General features: G+C 39.0%; 2 protein-coding genes across 6 annotated transcripts in view; both read left to right on the forward strand.

Annotated features, from left to right (window-relative positions):
* Positions 1–13255, forward strand: part of LOC118809403 (dynamin binding protein) — a 59326-nt gene extending 46071 nt beyond the window's left edge. The window contains exons 5-17 of one of the 3 annotated variants that reach the window (XM_036572691.1): positions 3792–3988; positions 4810–4909; positions 5048–5195; positions 7108–7125; positions 7941–8140; positions 8269–8399; positions 8495–8599; positions 9016–9147; positions 9381–9713; positions 10185–10364; positions 10623–10821; positions 10929–11593; positions 11969–13255. In XM_036572691.1, coding sequence (XP_036428584.1) covers positions 3792–3988; positions 4810–4909; positions 5048–5195; positions 7108–7125; positions 7941–8140; positions 8269–8399; positions 8495–8599; positions 9016–9147; positions 9381–9713; positions 10185–10364; positions 10623–10821; positions 10929–11593; positions 11969–12154 — 2594 coding nt within the window. In that variant the 3' untranslated portion in view covers positions 12155–13255. The remainder of the gene's footprint in view (positions 1–3791; positions 3989–4809; positions 4910–5047; positions 5196–7107; positions 7126–7940; positions 8141–8268; positions 8400–8494; positions 8600–9015; positions 9148–9380; positions 9714–10184; positions 10365–10622; positions 10822–10928; positions 11594–11968) is intronic. The other 2 variants (XM_036572693.1, XM_036572692.1) reach the window with 2 other exon arrangements.
* An 868-nt stretch (positions 13256–14123) lies between these two features.
* On the forward strand, positions 14124–26313 carry LOC118809404 (hyaluronan-binding protein 2-like). Of its 3 annotated transcripts, none has more exons than XM_036572694.1 (13): positions 14124–14303; positions 15059–15095; positions 15294–15395; positions 21071–21181; positions 21865–21981; positions 22226–22342; positions 22509–22662; positions 23415–23509; positions 23644–23890; positions 24041–24183; positions 24705–24839; positions 24950–25095; positions 25375–26313. In XM_036572694.1, the coding sequence occupies exons 1-13, from the start codon at positions 14235–14237 to the stop codon at positions 25549–25551; spliced, it is 1650 nt and encodes a 549-aa protein (XP_036428587.1). In that variant the 5' UTR covers positions 14124–14234; the 3' UTR covers positions 25552–26313. The 3 variants fall into 3 exon arrangements, with proteins under 3 accessions (XP_036428587.1, XP_036428589.1, XP_036428588.1); XM_036572696.1 differs by having other exon boundaries at positions 22226–22324; XM_036572695.1 differs by having other exon boundaries at positions 14144–14303; positions 15297–15395.
* The last annotated feature ends 441 nt before the right edge of the window (positions 26314–26754 follow it).

The raw sequence follows: 26754 nt of genomic DNA on the forward strand, positions 1-26754 counted from the left end.
AAGGTTCTAAACCAATTGAAGTTTATTCCTAGAAGCGAAGTATCATTTTGGAACTTTTATGTTTAAGGGTGTACACACTTATAGGTGGTCTGCTGATGATTTATGATCTGTAAAGTCTTTCTTATTGCCATGAAATTTAATTCAACATTGTCTGACTGGACTATAGTGTGTAAGTAGTTGCGTTGCACATGGGAGTTTTTAAGTGACTCAACCTTTCGGTTTCTGAACATCCTTGTACAGCTCATTCATTTCATTGTTAAGAAGTAGCTGATTGGTAAAGCAGGTGAATGGCTGGTTCCTTCTTGCATTTTTTATGGTGACTGAGTCACAACTTGGAGTGAATGTCATGTCTGCTGGCGTCTTTGTCATGTAGAAATGTTTTTTCTGTCTGGGTTTTTGCTTGAGACATTTTTAAAGTAAAGTGAACTCAGACTTTGGTGAATTAATTGATGTAGAGATGCTGAAGATTTTTTGACAACAGTGATTATTTTATGGCTTTTGGCAAAAGTAGGTCAGAACAGATTGTATTGTACAGCGATTGTGTTTATGTGTGTATATATGATACAAAGAGATTTTGCTTGTTTAGGAAGTTTGTGTGAAGTGGGTCACTTAGCACATGGATAGGTCAAGCCATATATTCCTGGTGTCTATCCTTTTAACATAATAGATAACAGTTTGCTAATATAGATTCACTATAGTTTCTACTGTTATTTAGGTTAGGAGGATGCAAACAGTGCCTTACTGCAGACTGCCTTATCGTGCTGTACAGTTTTCTGTTCAGTATATGTGGTTCAGCCACTCTTGGCATTCGAATATTTGAATCCTTTAACACATGGGTGTCCAATCTTATCCACAAAGGGCCGGTGTGGCTGCTGGTTTTCACTCCAAACAAGCTATAGTACACCGGATTCTACTTGTTTAAACAGTTGGTCTTAGTCTTCAAACATTTCATCAGGTGACCTCCTGCTTTGTAAGAGTTGTAGGAGCTAACGTTTTGAGTTTTACGTCTTGTTGAAGTCTTTTGTTTGGCTGGTTGAGCTGTAATTGAATGTCCTCCAAAGCTAGACATACACTGCACAGTTTAAGAAACTTTGTTCTTTTGTGACTCACACTGTACACTTGAGTAGACCATCATGTACAGACAAAGCCTACGATTTGTATATTCACCCGGTACAAAAACCCTTAGTCCATGCTAAGTGCTACACAGCCTCTATAGACAGCTCTGTCTACGGACAATAGTCAGTAAAGCTGTTTCATTCAAAATAACACGCTGCTCACCCGAGTACTGAAAAAGTATAATATTACAGCAGCTTTGCTAACTTGTACCACACTGTGCAGTGAAACTAAAACCAAGTGGTGATGTACACAGTAGGACCATATGGTCTTTCAAAAAAAATCTGTGTATTTACGTTTATACCTGGCAATTGTACTCAGCCAAACAGAGTAAAAGTCGGTACATTTGGACTATGAATCCACAAATGTCGGCTTTTACACCTGTTTTGTTAGCCCATGTGTCTCCACCCATATTGAGGAAGTTGTTGTGTTAGTGTTTGTGTTTAAAACAGGCTAAAATCACACAGTGTATTCCTGAGAGGAATATACCAAGGTAGAGTGTTTAAAGTGGTCGCTGGCTTTGTGTCCGCCTACCACAGCATCAGCAACACTTCACTGTACAGCAGCCCTTCGTTGACTGCCAATTTGAGTTGTTTGTTCTTTAGTGCAGCAGTGTACACTCAGCTTACATCAAATGGTATTAGGTGGTATCGGATGTTGATACCTGTGCATCGATTTATGAGTACAAGAAAATTAGGACAGTATTGGGCAGATACTCGATACCAGTATCGGTATCAATGCATCCCTACTATATTACCAGACTTTAATAAATAAATAATAATAAAAAAAAACACTAATTTTGTTAGACCTGACAATACAGACCTACTGCATGCAGCATCCTGAGTTCATCCTGCCGTGGCACTTATCATAAACAAAAGTGTGGTATTGGTTTTCCCTGAGATTCTCTAGGCATATCACATTCAGTCAAAAGCATCTTTATCCTCAGTGATCCTACAGCCATCACAGTATCGTGTGATTGAGGTAGTCCTAGCTAGTGGATGGAATTTGGTACAACTAAATTGTGGAGAACATTGGAAAAAATCAAAAAAAAAAAAATTAAACAAAAAAGGCTTTAAAATTGTTTGTTCTTATACCCCAGTGGAAGTGCTAGTCGGCACGTCTCTAAATGAGTTAAGTGCCATTTGGTTCAAAGACTAATATCATCTTCGAACAAATCAGCAGCATGAATTATTTACCTCAGCATGATGTCACCGCAAGTCACCACATTAGATCTAGCACACCCTGAATAGTCTGAAAGTTTACGACACACACCTGTTGCTTTCCTCGTAGAGCAGGTATGGATAATTCCACACACACACACCCCTGCAAAGTTTACTGTTTGCCCAAAACACTCTTATTTCAACTCAGCTGGTGTGGGTGGAATAAAGGCAATAAACTGTACACTGCTGTAGTCTTGGGCTGTCACTAGCGATTATACAAGAAATCAGTCATTTGCTTTAAAAGGCAAAACAATAAAAATTGGGTCAACTGAACAATAGCAAAAAAATGCATGGCCTTTCATAGACTTGAAAAGCTTTATTGAAAAAAATGCAAAAACACTATGTGGCAAAAAGTGCATACAAATATGTGTATGCCATTACCATTATAAAAACTGCAAACTAGTTCACACCAGCCCACTAAAAGGTAAATTTTAATCTATGATTTTTAGCGATGCACCAAAGAAAAATTCTTGGCCAAAACCGAAATTCAGGACACACTTAGCAGAAAAAAACTAAATGAAACAAGTTGATGAATAAAAACAGTTTATATATATATATATATATATATATATATATATATATATATATATATATATACTAACAGTTTACATAAAAATAAACATACTAAAACAATTACAGTGTATACGTCCTCATTAACAGAGAACAGTTGGTCATGCTGGTGGGGACTTTCCCTTTCTGTTGTTTTAATGTATATTTACTGTCTTCAAACCTGTAGGGGAGAAGAACATGTCTGCAGTGAACAGTGCTTTACAGCAACAAACTGCTTTTAATCATCAGTTATCATTTTCATATTTGCATTACATTTAAAATCGTATAATATCTTACATTTTGACACTTTGTTGTAGGCCTGTGTAATCTTCATTATTTTATATGTGAAGAGTAACTGATTCACAGCCAAAAGTCCTCATTATCTGTAATAGTAGAAAAAACCTTTGCTTCTGGCTCTTGCAGCCTGATCTAGAGCAGCCCAAGCCCTAAAAAAGCCCATGTCTCAGTGGATGCCGTGGCAGCTCTTTGTGTTCCCACAAAGGCCTCTTTTAGGCTCCATTGTGGAGATCCACTGGTGCATGAGAGCGGCCCTGTCCCCTCCAATCCCACCATCTTACTCAACCCGACCTCAAAACAGAGAGAGAAAAGATCAGAGAGCAGTCAGACTTCTCCCTGCAGCGTGACATCCTCTGGACAGTCAGCGGCGACATGCTGTGTAAACTGACACTTTTTTTTCTCTCCCAATGCAACACTGATTATTGTCTAGCACTCCTTTATACCTCTTTTACAGAGTGACTGATCAATTCAATGACTAATCACATGACCATATAACTTCAGTACTGGCAGTTGACTTCCATACTGACTACAAGCCCAAGCACTTCACCAAGGTGCAGACAGGTAATATCTTAGATTTAATTGCTAATTTATTTACTTTCTGTATTCATTTAGAGATGACACTGCTGTCAGCCCAACCTAAATCTCTAGAGTCAGCCCCAGCCTCTGCAGCCTCCACAGAAGACCCTGAGCAGAGAATGCTTGAGAAAAGGTCAAAGGTCATAGAGGAGCTTCTGCAGACCGAGGCAGACTATATAAAAGACTTGCGGATGTGTAGGGAAGAGATCATTGAACCCTTAAAGGAAAAACAGGTGGGTACAGAAGAAGCAATATGGTGCTCTTCATGTGTTGTCACATATACAGTACTGTTCAAAAGTTTTAGGCACCTAAAAACATTATTTAAAGCCAGGCAATATGACCATTTTCCAAACTCTCTTTATCCCTTTGAGTTAAACAGGCTGTTTTTGTTACTGTACTTTTAAGATACATATGATCTCTGTCCTGACTAGCTGCCCTATATTGTGCCTCATTCAAAAAGCAGTCCAGTTGAAACCCTTCTCGTAACTTCAACATGAATGGGCAGGATACGCTGATCTAGACTGAACAGACAGAAATGTGTAAATGGGTTGTTTTTCTATCACATCACAAAACAGTGAATTCAAAATGGGCTGTTTTTGCAGCTTAGTTTTAATATATTGACTGAATGGACTGGGACTTGACTGGTATGTTTTAAAACTTTAAAATTTACACACTACATCATCTTTTACTTCAAAAAAAGTGAAGGAAATGAGGCACAATATGGGTCCTTTAAAAAGTAACTTCTTATTTTTAAAAAAAATGTTGATGACATCTTGTGATCTAGATAGAAGTATACAGGTTTGGCTCCAGAATTCTCTGCCATGCCTCCACCAAATCACTACTTTTTGTACCAATGCTGTTTATGTATTATATACTGTATATAATTGTCCATTTTGGTGTAAAAGAACCGATTTCACCTGCTATTATAAAACCAAAAATTGTGTTTGTGTTTTGTTACATGCTTCTAATACTTGTATTGTCTAGGCATCTATAAGAGAGATGTGTTTTTGGTTTTAGCCTTTGCTCTTAAAAGTAATATTTATACATTATCCAGGTCCAGAATGTAGACTTTGATGGTCTTTTTGGCAACATTGACTCTGTAATTGATCTCTCAAGTCGGCTTAATGAAGCACTTCAGGACACTGACTCTATAGGTAAGAATTACACCTTTAAGTTCCTCTCAATTATAATCATGTAGCATATCACTTACTTAGTAAGTATCACATTACAGTTAAATTATCATTCATCCATTTCCTGAGGCTTTTCACGTTTGTCTGTCTTCTATTTCCTAGGAAAAGTGTTCCTGGACTTCAAATCAGAGCTGGAGGAGGTGTATAAGGTCTATTGTCAGAATCATGATGATGCCATCTCCCTGCTGGAGACCTATGAGAAAGATGAGAATATTCAGAAGCATGTGTTGGAGTGTCTGGAGAACCTCAGGTTAGTAGAAAATAAGGACAAGTGTCTCTACTGTGTCTGGAGAGTCAGAGACAGTCAGCTTGCTGCATGGAGTGGCACCAGAGCATGTCTGAATTGGTTTGAAACATGACAGTACTACTTACAACAGACTTGGTTGTTTTTTCACATTTTTGTGGTTAGTTAAACTGTGAAACACTGTGTGATATCCTGTGTGCACTGATTAGTTTGTGTTAAACTGACATTGAAAATGGTCGTATGGTTCAGGTCCTTTAGATCTACTTCTGAAAACAATATTCTGAAGTCAGTACAAGGCAGAATAGTCTGAAGTTGTCTTGATGCAGTGATTTTGATTCTTACTTGTCGTCCTTCAGAAGGATTGTATGATAGGACTGTGGTATCTGTGGAATTCAAGAACAGGATGCTGTCTCTCTCGCTCTCTTTTATTTTAATTGATAGTGTTTAATATCTGAGTCTTTGGTGTCTCTTGTTCGTGTTATGAGTTTTAATGTAATTTGTATGTTTTAGTATTTTATGAGTAAAACGCAAAGTTACGAGAAAAATACATTTGTCTTTTCGGTTTTGCTTTGCTCATTGTTTGTCATAGTGTAGTAAAGCATAACCAGAGAAGAATGTAACTCTCCTAGTTTCACCAGCCTACTGGTTTCAGTCCGTCTTTCAGTCAGGCCTCGAGCTGTATTCAGTGAAGCATGTTATTATTGGATTGTTTAGTTACTTTAAACATACCTCACGAGGAGAATGGAAAATGCATTTTGTAGCTCATTGTTTTCTGCACTTTGGCCTAAATGCATCCCCTCTCTTTAATCTCAGTACCATCTTTATTTTTGTTTTTATTTCGGAAAAGCTCTCTTTAGGCAGTGGTAGTTCTATCAAGGCTTTTATTTGGGCAGCCTACTGTAATAAGAGTGTTATCAGTGCAGAGCTTGGCTGTGGGTCCCGCTAAGGTTTTTTGCGCTGTATGAGAGAGGAGTGAGCCATGTGAGAACTCTGGGCCAGAGAAAACTGACATTTCATTTTGCCCTCAGCGGGAGAGCCGTGTGGGGCCTGCACACGGCTCTCCCGCTGTTTCCTTAAAGTGGGTCACTGCCACGATATGTTGCCTCAGCAACAGAGAACTTATTAACGTGGCACAGCCCACTTTGCTTTTTCTTTTCTTTTCTTTTTTTTTTTTTGACTTTCGTATTTATTATCTTGGCCTTTTGCTTGCTTTGTTCTTACCTGGTACTTCAGAAGGTCAACTCTTATTAACTCTTAAAACAAATACAACTAATTTTTTTTTAAAAATACTCTAGAATTTTGAAACCAATCTCTATCTGCTGTATCTGTAAAGTCGATAACCACAAACAACATTTTTGATGTGCTTCCCTTTGCTGAAAAAACTGAAAACCCATAAATTCAAAACTTACATATAATAGAAACTTTTGGGCTGTTGCTAAATTATGTGAATAAATGTTTAAAATGTGTGACTGTATAATGTGAATTTGAAGCTAAAACTATTAAATTCTAATAATACAGGTCTCAGGATGTGACAGACTTGAGAAAATGTCTTACCAATGTTGTTCTTAGGAAGTTTTATGTAGCTTTCAAACAGTGGAGCATTTAATGAAAATGTACTATAAAAGTATGCAACATTCTTTATTTATTTTCAGCAGCTATGTTTGTTTCAAGTCAGTAGGTTTCGAAAACCATGCATGAAAATTATTTTTCATTGGTAGCTGACTATATGCTACAGGTGTGGCAGGTAGAGATTAGGCTGAAAAATGCTGGAATATTCCTTCAAAGTCATGCTATGCTTTTATTATAGTGTGAGTAGTAGTTACATGATGACAAACATAGACAGAGTTCCTTTAATCCAGCATCATCCGTTTTGAACTGTCTTTCTCTCTCTCTCTTTTCTCTCCCTTCCTCCTGACAGAGCGATATACCGTGGGTGGTAAGTCTAAAATAAAGCAGCTGCATGTAAAATGCCTGACCGCATGCATGATGCTCATTAACCCTCATAACCATTCCTTCTGTTTATGTGTACGACCAAGGGGAATGTCTACTCAAAGTCCTTTGTGTGTGCTGTATGTGTTTGGTTGTTATTACTCTCCCTTCTTAGGGCTGCGTTCTGACTTGACTGAAGAAACCCATTTAGCTCTAAATGGCATATTTGTGCAAAGATTTGAATGTGCATAATATGTCAAGTCAGAATTTACCCCCAAGTGGAACTTTTGCTTGTTTTATTGCATTTATTTTTTATCAAATGGTTGTTTCCTTTTTTTCTGGCAACTTACATACTGCTATCTGGTGATATGATTTAAAGATATTAACCTGGTCTCTAAGCAAATTTCAAACCATTAGGCTGTTCTGCTGCTTTGTTGCAGATTTGATCTCAATGTGGAAGAAACAGAGATGTATAGTTATTTCCAGATTGAGACTTGATTTATTTATATTATTATTTTTCTTCCAACATTACTATGTTACTGTAAGTTCATAAATCCAGACAGTTCATCATCTTTGAAATGGGCTTTATTCATTCCATCAATCGGAAGTGACAAAGTAATTACATTTACCCCTTTTAGTATCTTTAATTAGCCTTAGTTTTTATATTTGTCTTTTGTAACGTATAGATAAATACAAGTTTTGCTGATTGATGGATGAAAAATGACACTGTCATAGTCATTTTAAAAAGATGATGAAAAGGCATGTATGTTATTTTCATAATGACTATACAGTCTAATTAAATCCTCTCTTTGTCTTTCTCAGGGGGAAAACCAACTACATAAATTTGGGTTCATTCCTGATAAAGCCTGTGCAGAGAGTGATGCGTTACCCCCTGCTACTAATGGAGCTGCTGAATGCTACGCCAGAGTCCCACCATGACAGGAAACAGCTGGAAGACGCTGTGCTGTCTGTTAAAGAGATCAACGGCAACATCAATGAGTACAAAAGGAGAAAGGACCTGGGTAAGTGTTTGGGACACAGCCTGAACACACACGCTTAGTTTTCTGTGCTCACTAACTTCTTTACACCTATTGCATGTACTGTAGTTGTTGCTTATTGCTAATCACAGTGCGCCCTCTAATGTTCATAGTGGTGAAGTACCGCAAAGGTGATGAGGACAGACTCATTGACAAGATTTCCAAGCTAAGCATGCACTCCATCATCAAAAAGTCAAACAGAGTGAGCAGCCATCTGAAGCACTTGACTGGAATTTCACCACAGGTATAATCATCTCATTACTACTCCACATTGCATGCTGATAGTTCACCTCTAGAGTTTATGTTGTTATTTAATATTTTCTCTTGTGCTCCCCCCAGATAAAGGATGAGGCATTTGATGAAGCAGAGAAGCGGTTTAGACTCCAGGAGCGATTGATCAAATCCTTCATTAGGGATATCTCCCTCTACCTACAGCACATAAGGGTGCGCAATCTCCTTCATCTAAAACTTGTATTAACGAATAGGTCCACTACTGTAACTTTTTCAGAGGGGCAGCATTAGCGGTTTTCTTTATACAAGGTCTAATTCACTTTCAGTACAAATCATCAAATTATTAAGGCACAGAGGATCTAGATCACTGGTCTCCAACCCTGGTACTGGAGAGCTACCTTCCTGCAGAGCCTAGTCCAGACCACAATTTTCCATACCACCTCCAGCTAATCAAACTCTTCCCAAGTCCCTAAATGGCTGGATCAGATGTATTAGAGTTAAGTAAGGGGCAGGGCAGCTCACTGGATATAGGTTGGAACTAAACTAGGTATTAGAAGAATGTAACTCTCCAAGACCACGCTTGGAGACTACTCTAACTTTATCTGACTCTGGTCTGTGTTGCCCTGCAGGAGTCTGCCTCAGTGAAGGTGCTGTCAGCCATCAGTTTCTGTGACATCTACACAGAGCGGCAGCAGCAGCTGGACCCTGAGCGCTTCCAGAGAGCTCATCGCTGCATCAGTGACAAGCAGTTCACTCAGTTTGTGAGTTCTGTTCACTAATCCTGTCTTTTAGGCCTAAAAGGATTGTACACTATTGAAAAATGCGCCATACACATGTATGTTTTTTTTGTATATAATCTATCATAAAAGCATAATATATTTCATTCACAATTAATTACTCAATTAAAGTAAAATGTTTTAGATATTTATTACACTGTATGACATGACTACCTGTCGCTCTAAATGCCTCTGAATCTGTCTGTATCTTTGAGCAGAAGGAAAGAACAGAGGCTCTGGTCATCTCGCCCCTCACCCAGCTGCTCTCCATGTTTGCTGGGCCCCACAAACTGATCCAGAAGCGCTTTGACAAGCTTCTCGACTATGATAACTGCAAGGAGCGAGCCGACAGGTTGAAGGACAAGCGTGTGCAGGAGGAGCTACAGATAGCACGGAATAACTACGAGGCACTGAATGCCCAGCTGCTAGACGAGCTGCCCAAGTTCCACCGTGCCGCTGAGGAGCTGTTTACCAGCTGCGTGCGGGGTTTTGCCCAGGCCCAGAGGGACTTCATCCGCCTCACACTAGGCGAGCTCACGCCACTTCTGCAGGTAAGCAGCAGGTGATGATGGGGGAGAGATAGAGAGGCAGGTGTAAGACAGAAGGCTTCAGAATGTTTAAGTGGCTGTGGGAAAGATGACAGGGCAACAAAAGCAACTTATTGGGCAGGTAAGTTTTGGCAAAAAATATAAATATCAGCAAAAGTGATTGTAAAGCCTGAATTTTTTTTTATAGATGACCATCCATTTGACATTACATTAGAACTTGATGTGTTACTGTGTTTTATAGCTATGTTAGCCTCGTAGATCCAGAGACAAAACTAAAGAACTTGTTAAATTGCAGTCACAACGGACAAAAAAAAATGCAATAAGATATTTTCCACAATTCATTCAGCCACAAGATTGCTATAATTTCAAATGCTTATCTGGATGCACATACTTCAAACACCATATTGACATCTTGATACACTCTTGAACTGGTTAGAACCATTAACCTTATTACCATACATCTCTTTCTCTTAGCTGTCTGGTATGGGTGGCCCAGATGGGAACCTGGTTTCGCTGTTTCAGGAAGAGCATGGCCGAGTGCTTCAGCTGCTACAGAGCTTCAGCTTTTTCCCTGAGAACTTGCCCACCAACCGCAAGCCTTTTGACAGGAAAACTCTAGAGAAACAAACCTCTAAAAAGCCTCTGCAGGGTCCTGTGAGTCTCACTCATTCGAGATGATGCGTTTTCATAACAATCCATCCACTTGTTTAAAGATTTCATATATCTACAAATTATTGGCCTACCGATTGCCAGGATTGAGTTGTGAATTTACCTGATGTAATTTGAGATTATTTTTATGTTTTTTTTTCTCATCTCAGTACTTACTAAGATGTTATCAGTAATTGATAAATCTGACTATTAGTAACATTTTGCCTCTAATCTTGTTTCCTCCCCTTCTCTGTGTGTGTGTAGCCAAATTTAGTACGGCAGACAGATGAGCACCGGGCAGGGCTGCTGGCCCGCTATGGCCCAGATAAACTCTTCCAGGCTGAAAGGAACTTTAATGCAGCACAAGACCTGGATGTGTCCATATCAGAGGGTGACATTGTGGGTGTTATCAAACAGCAGGACCCCATGGGCAGCCAGAATCGCTGGCTCATAGACAATGGTGGTATGTATCTTACTGAAATGGCTGAAATGTTGTTCACTTGTTTTGAGGTTGTATAATACAGGTTTTTGCCTCTGGGAATAACTCCTGTCTTCTGTCTCTATCCACAGCCACTAAGGGCTTTGTTTACAGTTCATTTTTAAAGCCCTACAACCCACGTAGAAGCCAGTCAGATGTCTCCATTGAAAGCCAGTCCTCCAATGAATCAGGTTATGGCGGCTCCTCACCTGTATTCTCACGGCAGAACAGCAACAGCACACTGACTTTTAACCAGGAGACATCCACTGTCAGCTTCTCTACTACTGCACCTTCAGACCATGCGTGCCCGCGCCCCACTCAGGACTCTGCCCCGTCCCGCAGGAACCCCCACAGAGATGCTCCAACGCTTAACTGTCCCACCAACAATCAGAGAGATTCCCTTGACTCATCCTACAGGAATTCTTCCAGTCACAGAGAGCTGTCTGAGACATCCTATCATAATGCTGCAAATCACAGAGACTATTCAGAGCCTTTATACCAGAATTTTACCAATGATCAAGATTCCTCAGACTCCAGGTACACTACTCCAGCCAATCACAGAGACCTTTCAGACTCTTCTGAGACAGACTCTTGCTCCTCCAGTAGGAAATCGAGACATGAACCGTCTCAGAGGTATGCAGCCTACAGCTCTCAGCAGAGGCGGAATGGGGAAAGTTCAGTGCAGCAGAGGAGGCCTCAGTACCCTAATGATGAGTACACAGAGCCTGACCCTGATCCAGATGTCGATGGCCATCAGGTATGTTTAATCTGCTTTACACTCTATGTACTTTAGACTTGGCATGTACTTTTAACTATGGCATAGGATTGCCATGTTTCAAGCTTTTTGAAAGCTTTGTATCCACAAGTCCTTCAAAGGAATGTTTTTTTCTGTTGAACTACAGTTTATCACTGTTGTGACAGTCCCATCTCCAAAATGTTCATTTTATAGGAAAAAGGGAGGAAAAAAAACTTATATCAACTGTATGTCAATGCAACATTATTATTTCCAAGTAATTTTGAACCCTGTATATTGGTCCATTCCTCATGAAACATTCCCACAATGTAAAACGTAGGTGGCACTTTCAAATGGTGTAAACTATTTTAAAAACTTTTTTTTTCTTTTTTCCCCCAGATATATTATGCTCTCTATTCATTCAGTGCACGATGTGCAAATGAGCTGAGCATCTCGGCCAACCAAAGAGTACGAATTCTGGAGTTTCAGGACATGAATGGCAACCAAGAGTGGTGGCTAGGAGAGGCAGGAGGACGAAGGGGCTATGTTCCCTCTAACTACATCCGCAAGTCAGAGTACACCTGAGCGCTGCATCCATATGAGGAGATCCAGAGAGCACTCCAACTAGCCCCAGCTCACCACAAATAAGCTCAGCTGAGGAGACAGGCTGACGAAATGACAATATAGTGCCTTTACTCTATGGGATATGAGTTGATGTGGTGAAAAAGAAAAGAATTCTTTTGGAACTGGTGATTGCTGCTGATGGGAAGAGAATATGACTCTCCTTGACTGGATTTATGACTTCCCTATTTTTTTTTCATTCTGTTCTGGACTGTAACCTCTGAGCTCTTCTTTGTGGCTCTTACAAGAAGCAATTTGGCACTGTGTGTTTTGGTTTTGCAGAAAGAAATAAGATGGACTGTTTGACAGTAGGGGTTTTGTTCAAGATTCTAAATGCACTATGAATGCCTACAATCATATACAGTTGGATGGGACCAGTCCAAGAATAGTGCTAGCACTTATCTGGTATACTAAATTAAAAGAGATTTACCATGAAGTGCAACCTGTGTTGTATGTTTGCCTGACACTGGAATGAGCAATTCAGATGATGGTGTGAGAGTGGATGCCTGTTTTGCTGGAGATTGAAGCAGTGGTTTGAGTGGTGGTGTGCTGGAGACATCTAGCCTTGATTGTTTGGCAATCATTGAGACAGACATGTCTCTCATTCACCTGCTCCAGGTTAATCCATGTGAACATGACAGAAAACTTTTGGATTTTTCACAGGATTCAGAACAAATTCTATATCTACTGAACAATATTTAGGTTTTCTGAGAATCTGAATGAAATAAGGCATATATGAGGCATATTTTATACAGTACAGTAATTCTGTCTTTTTCTGCCTTTTTTCCAGTTTCAGAGTGCATTGTTCCTTTTGATACACTCACTTGTGCATGAGTTTTTAGGAGCTAGAACAATCTTGGGGTTTGACAAATAGTGAGTGAAAGTTCAACCACTGGTACAAGTAAGATCCCAGAGGGCCTTCTCATGTTTCTCATATCCAGATGCTGTTTATGACTCTCATCCTATCATTCATCTCTCATGCTGTATAGGAAAATGTATTTCTGTCCTCCAGTGTCAAGTGATCTGTTCCTTTTTTTATTTGAATAAAAAATCAAGAAAAACCTAGCTCATTGTGACTTTGCATTGTCCTAAAGCCATACATATTTATCTCAATCATTGTGCTGCTCGTGCATTGTTTATATGACTCCATGCCTGTAGCCCTCTTGTTCAAATACACCTTTTAACTGGCAAGTTCCGCTGAATATTTACAGCTACTGCAAAGACTAATTTATCACTGAAGTCCATTACATTTGAAGTATCATTTGCAAGCAAAACACACTGCTGATATCTGTAACGTCAGCAGCATATGCTGGACAGTGTTCGCAGCAGACCTATGTATAATTAACAAGCCTGCACACTAACAAAACCAATAGCAAAGTGTAAAGAGATTCTCCACTGTGACGAGAATACATAAGATGAATGAATGAGAGTGAGGGGGATACAACTGTGGTGAAGTTGGAACTACTGACTTATGTACGATATATAAGACGTATTGGTTGCAGCCACTGATGCTCTCACTGGACTATGGAAATATGTGGTAGAAGGGACAGTAGTAGTTTATGACCTACTGATGTGTAATGCTTTAAAAAAGATGAGGTTATGGGCCTGATCCAAAGTAAACCTAAAGGTAGGCAAACATGGCCATTGACCTAGTGAAGGGATGAGTTAGTCAAAACTGACCTCATATTTATTACAGCAACACCAATAAGCTCATTTTGGATTTCAAGGAATCCAAGGAGGCAAATGCCTACATCATAATTTACACCTAAACTGACTAGACAGTCATATTGCATTTATACAGCTGAATGAGGTCAGAACCTCCACCAGAAGTCTATGCTTTAGATGAAAACAGACTAAATGTGTGTTATCTATTTGGATGTGTTTGGACAGAGTGAATTCATGAAAAATCAATGCAGGGCTAATGATTGCCAGCTGGACATCAGAGAATACTGTATATGCAAACCTGATCGGGCCTCAGTGCTTCTCTCATTTCTCATTTGTCTCAGCGTTCCTCGTTTAGCCTGTGCCCAGTCTTCCCAGCGCCATGCGGCCGCTGTTCCTGCTGCTACTGCTGGGCTTGCAGAGCTTCAATCAGCCTGTAGGAGCAGTTGAGGTATGTAGCAACTTCTTTAGTTTTTTCAGTTATATGAAATAGTGAGAAAATTTAATTACACAAAATTAAATTATCCAAGCATTAAGTCTGAGTTTTAAAAGAGTAGTAAAAACTGAAGGGTAAGTATGATTTCTCCAGTGTTTTCGTCATTTTATTTACCTGATGACTGCATAATGACATGCAATGGACCACAACTGCCAATAAACAATTAACAATATTAAAGACTGAGATTGTTTCTAAGTTTCCCCTATGACTGGTGCAGTCACAGCAAACCACACTGCACACCATAGTCCAGCATAGCCATATGCAAAAGTTTAGGCACCCATGCTTAAATTATTTTTGTTGATTTTAATGCCCAATTACAATTTATTTGCTTAATTTAACATATTGGAGAAATAAAAACCTAAAATATGGTTCTGTTTATAAAAAAGTTCTCTTTATAAAAGTTCATATTGTATGCTTTATTTTTTTTTATTTGTTAAACTCAGCAAATGTCATATTTAAGTGTGTTCTCTGTAGAGGAAGTATTAACTTATTTTCACTTGGAAAATCAACAAAACATATAATTTGACCAGGGTTGCTTAAACTTTTGCATACAACTATATGTCTATAAATAAATACATGGGTAGATTTCTTTGATGACACTTGGGTCAGTCTACTGATTTCGTAGTAGTGACTGAATGGCCTCAAGATTACTAACTGAGTAATAAGCGTACATGATAAGGGGCTAAAGATAACCATGTTTACTGTTTCAGGACCTACTGTGGGAGGTTGTGAGCGGTATTTTCGATGGTGAGTTTCATAATCTTTGTGGCCAGTGTTAACATTTCTACAACATCTTGTGAAAGCACTTTACTCTTCTTCAAAGGCTTGTTGTTTCACTGAGCTCAAGCAGTGACCTTGTTAACACACTCTTAATTAATTTAGTAAAACCTGATTAGATTTTGCAGCAAATAATTACCAGCTGCTTTCTCTCTTTTTTTTTAACAGCAGTTAATGAGTATTTCTATGACTACACTGACGAACCGTCCGAAAGTGATGAGGTTATTGAGAGCACCCTTGACTGGCTGTTTGATCTCTTTGATGACACAGGTAATAGTCATGCTGTAAGGTAAAGCAGAATACATATATGCTCCAGAATTATTGGCACCCTTCATACAGATGAGTCAAAAAAAAGACAAAATGTGGGAGTAATATAACCTTCAGCCAGGGATTGTTTAAAAACAATTGTTCAACAAGAATTTTTTGCTAAACAAGTGTATTACAATTACTCTTACCCCAAAAAGTCTGAAAAAGTCTAGGTTAAGCAGAGTTTTAGGAACACTCAAGGCACTAGTTTACTGATGTATACATGTTTTTCAGTAGCTACCCCATTCACCTAACCTTTCACCTAACCACATAAAAACAGAAACAGAAACTTGGAGGGCTAATCTCTCTTTTTTACTGATTTTATAATCATGCTAAGCATAGAAAACATTTAATAAACAATAAAGTGGATTTTTTGTCTTTATTTGTGGTGCTGTTCCAGAGGGCACTTTAAATAGCTGTAAACAGTAGAACTGGCCAAAAAAAGGCAGGACACTTGTTGGCTATTTCTGCAAAAGAGTCTGTGCATAAATAGTCCTTCAGACAACAAGACATATATTACCTTTCAAAAAGCATACAGACTTCATGGAGAATTAAACAGGTTAAACTGGAAATCCAGAATTTTCTCTTTATAGTTTAACTATTTCACTTACATTGTGCGTCTTAGTCAAATTCCTCATGTTAACTCATGATGACTGGAGCACAGCTTTGATTTTGGAAGGCTGAATGAATTCAATTAATGTTTTGGCTTGCCTTTTTTTCTCGTAAGAATCAATGACTGGACAGGCCCTATGGGAGAGGTGTTTCTGTGTTATTCCTGAATGTGTGTCAAACACATCTCAAGTGAATTTTATGCATAAAATAATGTCTGCATATTTATTATTAGTCAATAAAGCAGACCAATGTTGCTCACTAGCATTCTTTAGTTGACTTACGGAAGTTCTAAAACGGTTACTGTGCCTCAACCATATTTGTACAAGCCTAAATCAGAATATATGGAGATAAATAAACTGTGATGGCTCAAGGTTTAAGAGTGTAGGGGTGTAACAGCTCATTGTATTGTATTGTATTGTATTGTTCAATATCAGCCTGTCAAATCAATATGCACAGATATCAAACTATACATTCAGGCTGGAGCAAGTAATGTATTTAATACTGATTTTATTGCAAAAAGTGTCATTTAAGCAAGCCCGCAGTGTTGAATGCTCTAACAAACTAAAATTGGAAACACTGACGTATTAACATAAAACAGATTTTTATCTACTCTATATGTACTGTATCGAAGACATCACTGTATTGAATCAAATATGGAGGTGGACCCCTCCAGGCCTTTTCAGGTCACTTTTCTTTCTTCTTGAAGTTCGTGGCATCAGTCTTATGGAAAACATGGCTTTTCAGCAGAGGAAACAAGCCGTAGTACCAGTACATAAATATCCAGAATATCAAGCATTCATTACTTTACTAAATGCTAACACAGTGGTAAAGGCATTAACATTTTACCATTATAAAATGTTTTACTTCCTACATATCTACACTGTCCAGACATCAAACACACAAACAAACAAACAAGTATCTCAATTTTTGCAATTTTTAGTTTTCTACATCATTTGAAAACTACAACTCTTAAAACTCTGGTTTAAAACAATTAATCTTGGCAACAGGAGTGTTCCAGCACAGCTGATTCTATTGAACGAAGGATTCATAATACAAACATGGGCTGATTCTCAAATGGCTGCGTCCTTTCTATATAGTGCACTATGTGAATTATGAACTTAAGGCTTCTTGGTGCTCTCAATGTCCCATAGCAAACTGTGTGCATGTGGCTGAGCTTCCTTGAGGAGAGGTTTGGAAATGGTTTATACACTGACACCCATGAAATCATAATGTACTGTTTTTATATATTTATATTTGTTCTGCATTTTTTAAATAAAAACATTTTTAATAAAAGATTTAATGCCTAGATAAATACAGTTACATGTTATGTTCTCAGACTGCGTGGGATTTTTGCTCAGCCTTGTATATATACAATTTACAGTTTGTTTTGCAATTGAATGCTTTAAATTCTGGGCTAGTTTCAGCCTCTGGTGGGCGGGTTTTAAGGACACTTTGGGCTGGAGAGTTTTGCAGCACCTGGCAACCCTGCTTTTGAGGGACTATAAACAAGACACTTTTAATCATATTTATCAATGACGTTTTATCGTTACTGGGTACTTAAATCAGCTGCTGCCAAACAAAGATAGAAGGCTATCAAATGACTTACCACTCGTATGATGTTAGTTTGCAGTCTGCTTGCTATGACACGGCTCTGCACACACCTGATACAAAAATCATCGTCTGTTTTAATCTAACTCATTACAGAATGGCGTTAGCTCAGTGTTGCTAAGTCACTACAAATGTAAATGAGCTGGAGTTAATTGTACAAATACCGAAACAGTCCTCATAAAACAGTAACCTGTATCCAGATAAATCGAGAAGGGTCTGTACGCAGATCTCATTCCTGAGGCTTACCTATCTGAGGCCCCAGAGAGGAGGTGGCGCTTATTATTGCCATCTAGTGCCCTTATGTGGTATTGCAAATAGAGCCCAAGATTTTTCATTCTGCATTTTTTTTAATAAAAAAGTAAATGCTTGATTAATTATATTTTTCCCTGTTCTTTATTGTGCAATTAGACAAATTGTTTTTAAAAGGAGCGATTTTATAGTGTTGTTATTAAAACACTTAAGCCAGTATGTTATTCATAAATACAGTAAGTAAACAAACACATGATTTTGTTGACAAAAGAGATGCCTTAAAAGTATACGACTGATAAAATGGAAGTTGCTAGCGATCAAAACAGCTAGCTGGTTTTCTTAGTCACTGAACGTTTTATAATAAACACAAACATTGCCTGAACCCCAGTCAAGCCTGATGGAGGTTCTGAGAATGGCCTCTGTAATATTAGCTGGGCAGCCAGTTCGCTAATCAACCATACTGATATTAAAATTTCACGAATATATATTTGTGACTTGAGTTTGGTGTACGTGTAAACATACTACAGAATCGAATCAAAAATACGAGAAAGAAAGTTGTTTTGCAAAAATATTGAGAGTTTATTTACTTACAACTATTTTAGTTTGCAGTATAGTTTCGTACGTTGTGCAGTCCGCCATGCTGAATTTCATTTTTAATCATGTGACTTTCAAAAACAACGTGACATCATTTCCCGGACTCGGGGATGAGACAGGTCTCGGAGAAGAGGTGGACTGACAAATAAGATTTACGGTCTGACGCTGTTGGGATAAATCTAAGATTAAGGACAGAAACTATTTCCTCACCTCTACTGGTCTGAATGATCGCTGGATCCGCTCAGCTTCTGTAGACCGCTCGCGCTTATCCGTTGAGTTTTCCGTTAGATTTTGAATTTTAAACGAGAACGTGATTGTGTGCGCGCGCTGCTGCCACCGGTAGGTTACGGTAACGTGGGTTGGCAGGTCCAGCAAAAATCTCCACCCAACCAGAAGCTGAAACTAGCCCAAAAATTGAGATGGTCTTCGCTGCAGAAGCGAAAGTCCAGTGGGTGCGGCTGGATCTGATCCAACTCCTCCCATGTCGTGTTTTAATTGGTCTGAACTAGAGTGGAGCTGAAAAAAAAGCTAAACGACTTCGAGTCTCGAGAAAAACCATCGTCATGATCTGGTGAAACTGAACGTCAGCACAAACACCGTCAGAAAAAACTGTAAATGTTATACTGGCATTTATATCGAGATACATAATAGTTTTCTAAGTTATACGAACCAGTATATGCTCGACCAGGCCTGCGTTTGGTCTGATACCTTTTTTCTGAGGCCGTTTGGTCTGACGGTGTTTGTGCTGACGTTCAGTTTCACCAGATCTGAGTCATGACGATGGTTTTTCTCGAGACTCGAAGTCGTTTAGCTTGAGGAATGATGCCGTTCTGACTCGGAGGTCTGAGGATGTCCTAAAATGTACCCCGTAGCCCCGCCTAGTGCTAATTAGCATATATTTGCATGTTGGTCAGTTCGAAAACGAAATCGAAAAGTGGAAAATGTAAAGTAAATGTCCAGCAGGTGGCGCTGATGTTCGTTTGCATTTGCCTTTTCATTCTGACACTTAAAATGCGTCCGCGCCGAAAACTGAGTCACAAACTGTCCCTTTGCTGTTGATTAATCCATTATCCATTTACATTTTCATTTTGTCAGATATGCAGCCGATTGCTGTGAAAAAGAAATAAGAACGTGAACACTGCATTTTGATTTTAGTTTTGACATGTATTCTGCATTTCATGGAGAAAAGCCAAAGCCAAAGTGAAGCTTGGATTTTCTTTTCTCTCTTAGCTTTTTCATTTTAGATTTGACCGTGAAAAAACAGAATTACGACTAAAATGAAATGAAAAATAGCTGTTTTGCATTTATTTTTATTTTTGTCACAAATGGCCCGTGCTCATGTGAAAAATGAAATTGCAAATGTAGACATTTCATTTTCAATTTTGGCAGGATATTTGCGCAGATGTTTGGAAAAAGAAAAAAGAGGTTTGCATTTTCATTTTATGGTTTTAATTTTAATTTCTTTTTTGGCTGGATTTGCCTCCCATAGGGAAACAAGGTAGAATGAGCTAATAAAGTGGCTTATCAGGGAATATAACATTTCATATAATTTTTTTAGGCATATTGAGTCATTTTTATTAGACTTATGGAAATGTGTGGCAGTAATACCAAATCCTTTTAAATGTAAAAAAAAAAAAAAGTCGTTACAAAGATTTTTTATTATGAAATTCCAGGATTTAGCTGATAAAACACAGTTATGTGGGTTATTTTGACCTGTCATATGTGCATTCTAGTGTTTAAAAACGTTCAGCGTTTTCAACTAGAACCCGTCTATCACAAGTACACCTGAGATGTAGGCCTACAGAACGGACTTTGTACCGGAATGTGAAAAAAGCTTTTCGAGTTTTGACAAATGAGTGTGAACGTCGTGAACCATGAGCGATTATAAAGGCTGTGTTGTGGCATTCAGGACGGGGCAACATCGAGAAAAACACAAAGACACCAGCATCACCTGCGGGTTTCCCACAGGTAAAAACGCGACAGGGTAGACCAATGAAATAAGTCGTAGCCGGAAAACATAAGAAACACATACTAGTTTAAAGACCTATAGAAATGCGATGATTTTAGACCAATGAAAAGTAGACGTGGGCGGAGTTGGATCAGGTCCGGCTCCACCCCTTTGGACTTCTGGTTCTGCAGCGAGTGGTAGTTGTGGGCAAAATTTGAAGCATTCAATTGCAAAAGAAACTGGAAGGCTGTAAATTGCTTGTATACAGTAGCCTACTGTGCAAAATTCTTAGGTATCTGAGATGTATAGTTATTTATCTCGTATATTTGTTTGAAAAAAAAAACATTAGAATAAATACAAATACACAAATAAACACCCAGTGAAGACATGCTGAAGAACACCAACCTAAAACTAACAGGTAAGCATTTCTTAAACACGGTATATATGTGGCATGTTGTTACATATTTAGCAGCCAGGGGGGCTATGAGCCCCTCTCCAAGGAATATTCGTAATTTCTCCAATTCTGTACATTTTTCAAAATTTGGGATTAATTTGTTGACTTTTTTGTGTAAATTTCCTTTGTTTGTTTGTTTCTCTCTCTCTCTCTCTCTCTCTCTCTCTGTTTTAGATATGTGTGACCCCAATCCCTGCTTCAACAACGGAACATGCGAGACTGGAAGTGATGGACCTTTCACATGCATCTGTCCTCGACCCTTCAAGGGCAGAAAGTGCCAAGATGGTTAGAGGAAATAAGAGCGCACAGGGAAAATGGGGAAAATGCCCCCTTAAGAACACTGTCCATTTACTGTGAAGCTTAACCAAATCAGGATGTTCAGGATGGTGACGCAGGAACCTGCACACATTTAGGGGAAATAAACTGGCATCACAGTTTTTTATAGCACAAAAAAGAAAATCTTTAAAATGGGTTACTATGTAAATTCATAATATTATATAATAATAATAATAATAATATATTTACATAATCATATTTTTTCACATTTAGCATTTTATTGTTAAGTGAAAATGATTATTGTACATGACAGAACAGATTAAGTGCTGATGTAACTCAAGCCAAGCTGCTAAACAGACAAACTCATCTCCAGCAATATGATTAAAATGTTGCTTAATTCTAGCCAACAGTCACTAAAGTTAGTGTGTAAAGGTAATGCCAGATAGCTAGTGAAACTCTATTGAACAATCTTGTATCCTTTATGTATCTTAGTCTGACCGTAGCCATTTAATAAATTTGTTTAGATTCAGTAAATGTGATTAGATTTGGCCCATCATTTGATCAGAAGAGAAAATAACGTGGGCCGGAATCCTACCCTAGGGGCCTTCTTCCTCCAACTTACCCTACCATTCCTACCCGTTTAAATAGAAATTGTTCTTGTTACAGTAGTTATTTTTTTCTTTGTTTTTCAGTTGAGGATGTATGTAAGAATGTTAAGTGTGGTCAAGGCGAGTGTGTCCGCATTCTAGAAGAGCCGTTTTATGAGTGCAAGTGCAGAGCCCCCTACAGGCCTCCCAGGTGCAAAAGACGTGAGTGTTGCCCCTCTTTCTGAACAGCACTGTTCCGCACTAGAGCGGTTTTGCTCTTAGAGAAACCACAAGCAGTAGAATACATAGAGACAGTAATATCATTTTCTGTGTTCATTCTGAGTTAATGAAATTTGTTTCATGGCAAATTGTGGAGAAAAAAATGACTTTTCTCCCCTCTCCTGCACTGTAATGAATATAAGAGGGTATATAATCTTGTGCATGTTTTGTGTTTAATCTGCTTTAGCTTCACCCTGTAAACCCAGCCCCTGTTTGAATGGAGCAACGTGTGTAAAGGGCCCTAAAAAAGCCAGCTTCCAATGTGTGTGTCCTGACAACTACTCTGGAAAGTTCTGCCAAGTTGGTAACGTGGCCTTCTGCCATACTCAGTCCGCTACAACTGCAACTGGCACAATAATATGCTATTTTGAGTCTTTGTTTTGGAGCTCAACAAGTTTAATTTCCACTTTGCTTTTCTCATATCTTGTTTCCTGAGAAGCTGCTGAATAACTGAATGTATGATGCCGCAGGTCCTGATGACTGTTATGAGGGAGATGGAGAATCATACAGAGGCTTTGTGAGTGAAACAGTGAGTGATACGGAGTGTTTGCCCTGGAATTCTCACCTCCTACCATACAGTGATTTTGATGAAGATGATGGAGTCGGACCTCATAACTACTGCAGGTTCGACTTTTGTGCATGCCTGGAAGAGACCCTTTGTCTCAATTTGGCCACTATGCATTGTGCAATGTATATTTTTTACAACATAGCCTGAACTATATACTTTACTGTCCGCCTGGATCTTTGTAGTGAAGTATTGTTTCCAATCAAACGCTTGAGGTATCGTGGTCCTCACTGGTGAGGATTGTGAGGCCATAGGGGTCCCATTTTTCATTTTGGTGTTCAGAGGGATGTTCACAAATGACCTGCATGCACTCTCAGAGCAGCCACTGGGGCAATCTGCATTGATGCGGACTTGGCACTGGTGTCTTACCCAAAATTCCTTTCGATAGAGGTTAGGACCAATCAGAGTGGATGGGTTTGTTTAGTGCTCACTGACCAACATGGCAGAGAAGAAGCTATTCCGATTTCTTTTTTAATTTACCATGTCAGACAGCTGTATCATGCTTGTCATCTATATTAAGCAACATTAGCGAAATGAATTAATAAAAAATATGATGAATTATGTAATTTTCCAAGGTACAGTACATGCATACTTGTGTGTTGCACAAGACTGCCCCAAAAGTGCACTTTCAAACATAGAGCTTTGTTTAAGATGACTCTTGCTGAATTGCACCTAGGTTAGCAGCTAGCTAACATTAGATATAGCATTACAAACCCATACACCATTATGACATATTGCGGCACATAAAATAAGGAAGAAATTGAGAATGTAAGTAAAAACTGTGTAGGTGCTGAACATTTCCTTTATTCAGGAACCCAGATGGGGAAAGCAAGCCCTGGTGCTTCGTCAGATACAAAGGTAAACTGCGGTGGGATAGCTGTAAAGTCAAACAGTGCTCTGAACCAGGTACATGTCTGCTATTTTTTCCTTTTTCCTTCAATCCCACTTCTCTCTCCTTCTCCACATAAGTGCTCCCTAATTTTAACTACAGTTTCTCCTCAACACTTTGATACATTTTCATAATTTCCACAACTACCCAGCAACCACTGAAGAGACACCTACTGAAATGATCACCATGCCCCCTCCTAAAGAGTTCTCTGTGTGTGGAACTTCCAAACCTGCCAGGGCTCTGGGTAAAATCTTTGGTGGAAGAAAAGCTCTACCTGGAGCTCATCCCTGGCAAGCCTCTTTGCAGGTTCGCGAAAAAAACTCTACTGATCCCTTCCATCACTTTTGCGGGGGAATCCTCATCGACTCCTGCTGGGTTCTCACTGCTGCTCACTGCATGTAAGCATGGCCTCTAGAGGGAGGTGTTGCTACATTGTACACAGCAATCCTTTGATTATATTAAGTATGATGCACAGACATTCATACCTAAATCTTAATTATTTGATGAAATTCAATGAAACAATGCTGAATCTGTCTGCGATTTAACAGCGAAAGTACAAATGAGATGCAGATTGTTCTGGGTGGAGTGAACCTGCTGGTTCGTGAGGCTGCAGACCAGACAGTGGAGGTAGAAGATTACATTGTTCATGAGAACTACACAGACGCTCCTGAGGCCCTCTACAATGATATAGGTCATTCACTAATACATTCTCTACTGGACTATTCTTTCATTCATAGATGAATAGATCACAATCCAAACTCTGAGCTGAAAAAAACTTGATAAATCTGAACTTTCATATTGTTGAAATGTTATTAAGCTTTAGCTAAGACATTTCTACAAGGCCACATTTTGGTATATTTTACACTGTGAGTTTGTATGCATGTATTTGATTTTCATTTAGACTCAAACATGGTCCTTTTAGATTCCATTAAGACATTGTAGTGACACTCTTCTTCTACATCATATGGATCAGCAGTGTCCAATCCTATCCACAAAGGGCCACAAAGCAAACAAGCAGGAGCACATCTTATCCCACTTGTTTAATTAATTGGTCACAGTCTTCTACAACTGATCACGCATGCTCCTGCTATGTTGGAATGAAAGCCTGCAGCAACACTAGTCTTTGCAGATAACATTGGACACTCCTGCTGTAGAGATAGACCAGTCTAACTTGGGTGTTGATGATCATCCTCTTGTTTTATCCAATGTCAGCCCTGCTTAAATTGAAGGCAGTAGATGGACAGTGTGCCAGGGAGACCAGGTTTGTTAAGACTGCCTGTCTGCCCACTGGTCCAATCCCTGACGGAACGGAGTGCACCATATCAGGCTACGGAGTCACAGAGCACGGTGTGGCTACCTTCCTGACTTCTTACCACACCTCCTGCTCATTTTTCCATAATCTGGTTTTACTTACCACACATGCATAACTATGATAGATACATTCTTTGTCTGTGCAGATGAAGAAGGTTCCGATCAGCTGTTGGATGCAAAAGTTCTCTTGATTTCCCAGAAACGTTGCATGGAACCTAATGTCTATGGGGACAGACTGGATGATGGTATGTTCTGTGCTGGACGCATGCAAGGAGGAGTGGACACCTGCCAGGTGTGTGCCTATCACTGCAATAAGTGACTGAAAATTATTTTTATATTGATTTAATCTACTAAAGGTAAAGTAATAATACAGTGCCCCCCCTTCTCCAAATGTACTCGATCACTCAAGACATGTTTAATGTGTTTTTTGACTCTGTAAGACATACTGTTATTTATAAAAATGCACATTAATATGCCACATAGATACAAACAGTAGTAGTATGCCTGTCCCATAGGTATTATTTTGAGTCTGCATACCTAAAGCTGTTTTACTGGTTCTTTCTTTTTATAGGGAGACTCTGGGGGTCCTCTGGTCTGTAAGCAGAATGGCACACATTACATCTATGGAGTGGTGAGCTGGGGTGACGCTTGTGGCAAGAAGAATAGACCTGGCATTTATGCTCGTGTCACCCATTACCTTGACTGGATCAATGAAAAGATGCGCTCTGAGAGCTACATGGAGCTATGAATATGTCATGATATGAGTCCTGAGGATGTGCAACTTCAACTAAACCTTCATATCTAGATCTCTTGGTCATGATTCATACATCAAACATGTACTGTTAATTCAACTGTGTTTGCTAGTGCCATACTCAAAAAGCTAAACCTGCCAGACATAAAGTATATCAAATAAATCCTAAATATAACACTTGTGCCATCCTACTGTACTCTACAATTGATTTGCTTTTTCAAAGTTTTCAAAATACATTTTTTTCCTTTATTTTGTAATGGATAAAAAGTAAGGTGCTTGTTTTTCCACTATAAAAACACTAAACGAGTTCACCCTTTTTCATAACAGCTTGTTGTGTGAGTGAGATTTAATTCCGAACACTTCTCTGTATGCTCTTGTCAGAAACAGCTGTCTGTATGAGCTCTTGAATTGGTGAAAATTCATAATTACTTTCTATGTAGATGTACAGAAACTGGTGGTGGATATCTACATTTTGAAAGTCAATGTGCTGTTGCTGTTCTGCTGAGCCTATAAAACTGGAGCTAACTGCCACATTAATGTTTTAAAAACAGATTTGAATTCACTGATAAAATCTGACAAAAACAGCATGAATAATTTGTAGCATTTGCCTCAAATAACGCACATAAAAGCACAGTTTTTCACTTTGTTCTGGCTAGTGCGCAGGCACAGATCTCCACAGCAAGCGGGGGTTTCCTGCTTGTGACCTAGCCAGCAGGCTGACTGGCACATTTTATTCAATAAACGGCAAGTTGAGTGTCATGAGCTTTCTCATTAATTTTTCAACCAGTGAACTGTCTTCTCCTTTATAATGTCTGTAATCCAATCTGATTCCTAGCTTGTACTGCTAACCGGTGCTTTTACAGCATGGGCCCCTGAGGGAGGGCCAGTTGTACTGATGTTTAAGGCATCAGTAAAGATGAGTTCAGACATCTAATTCAAAGTAAACATTATGGCATGGCCATTGACCTAGTGGACGGATGGGTTAAATAGAACGGGCCTCACAGACCCAGACTCAATTAAAGCTTAAGGGAGATCAGGTGTTTACAGTAGCTGCCACTAGTTTAGATAGTTTAGATCAGAGGTCACCAATAGGCAGACCGCGGACCAAAACCACGCTGTCCTATACGGACCTGGACCTATAACCAATAAACTGCGGAGAATTATTTAATTTCAACAGGGTAAATCTCTTTTAATCGGCGT

The sequence above is a fragment of the Colossoma macropomum genome, unplaced genomic scaffold, assembly GCF_904425465.1.
Source record: "Colossoma macropomum unplaced genomic scaffold, Colossoma_macropomum, whole genome shotgun sequence".
Taxonomy (NCBI): Eukaryota; Metazoa; Chordata; class Actinopteri; order Characiformes; family Serrasalmidae; genus Colossoma; species Colossoma macropomum.

Coding starts and splice junctions, on each gene's coding strand:
- LOC118809404 (XM_036572694.1), top strand. CDS start 14,235: ATGCGGCCGCTGTTCCTGCTGCTACTGCTGGGCTTGCAGAGCTTCAAT. Junction 21,182..21,864: donor GGGCAGAAAGTGCCAAGATG/GTTAGAGGAAAT, acceptor TTTGTTTTTCAG/TTGAGGATGTATGTAAGAAT. Junction 21,982..22,225: donor GCCTCCCAGGTGCAAAAGAC/GTGAGTGTTGCC, acceptor AATCTGCTTTAG/CTTCACCCTGTAAACCCAGC.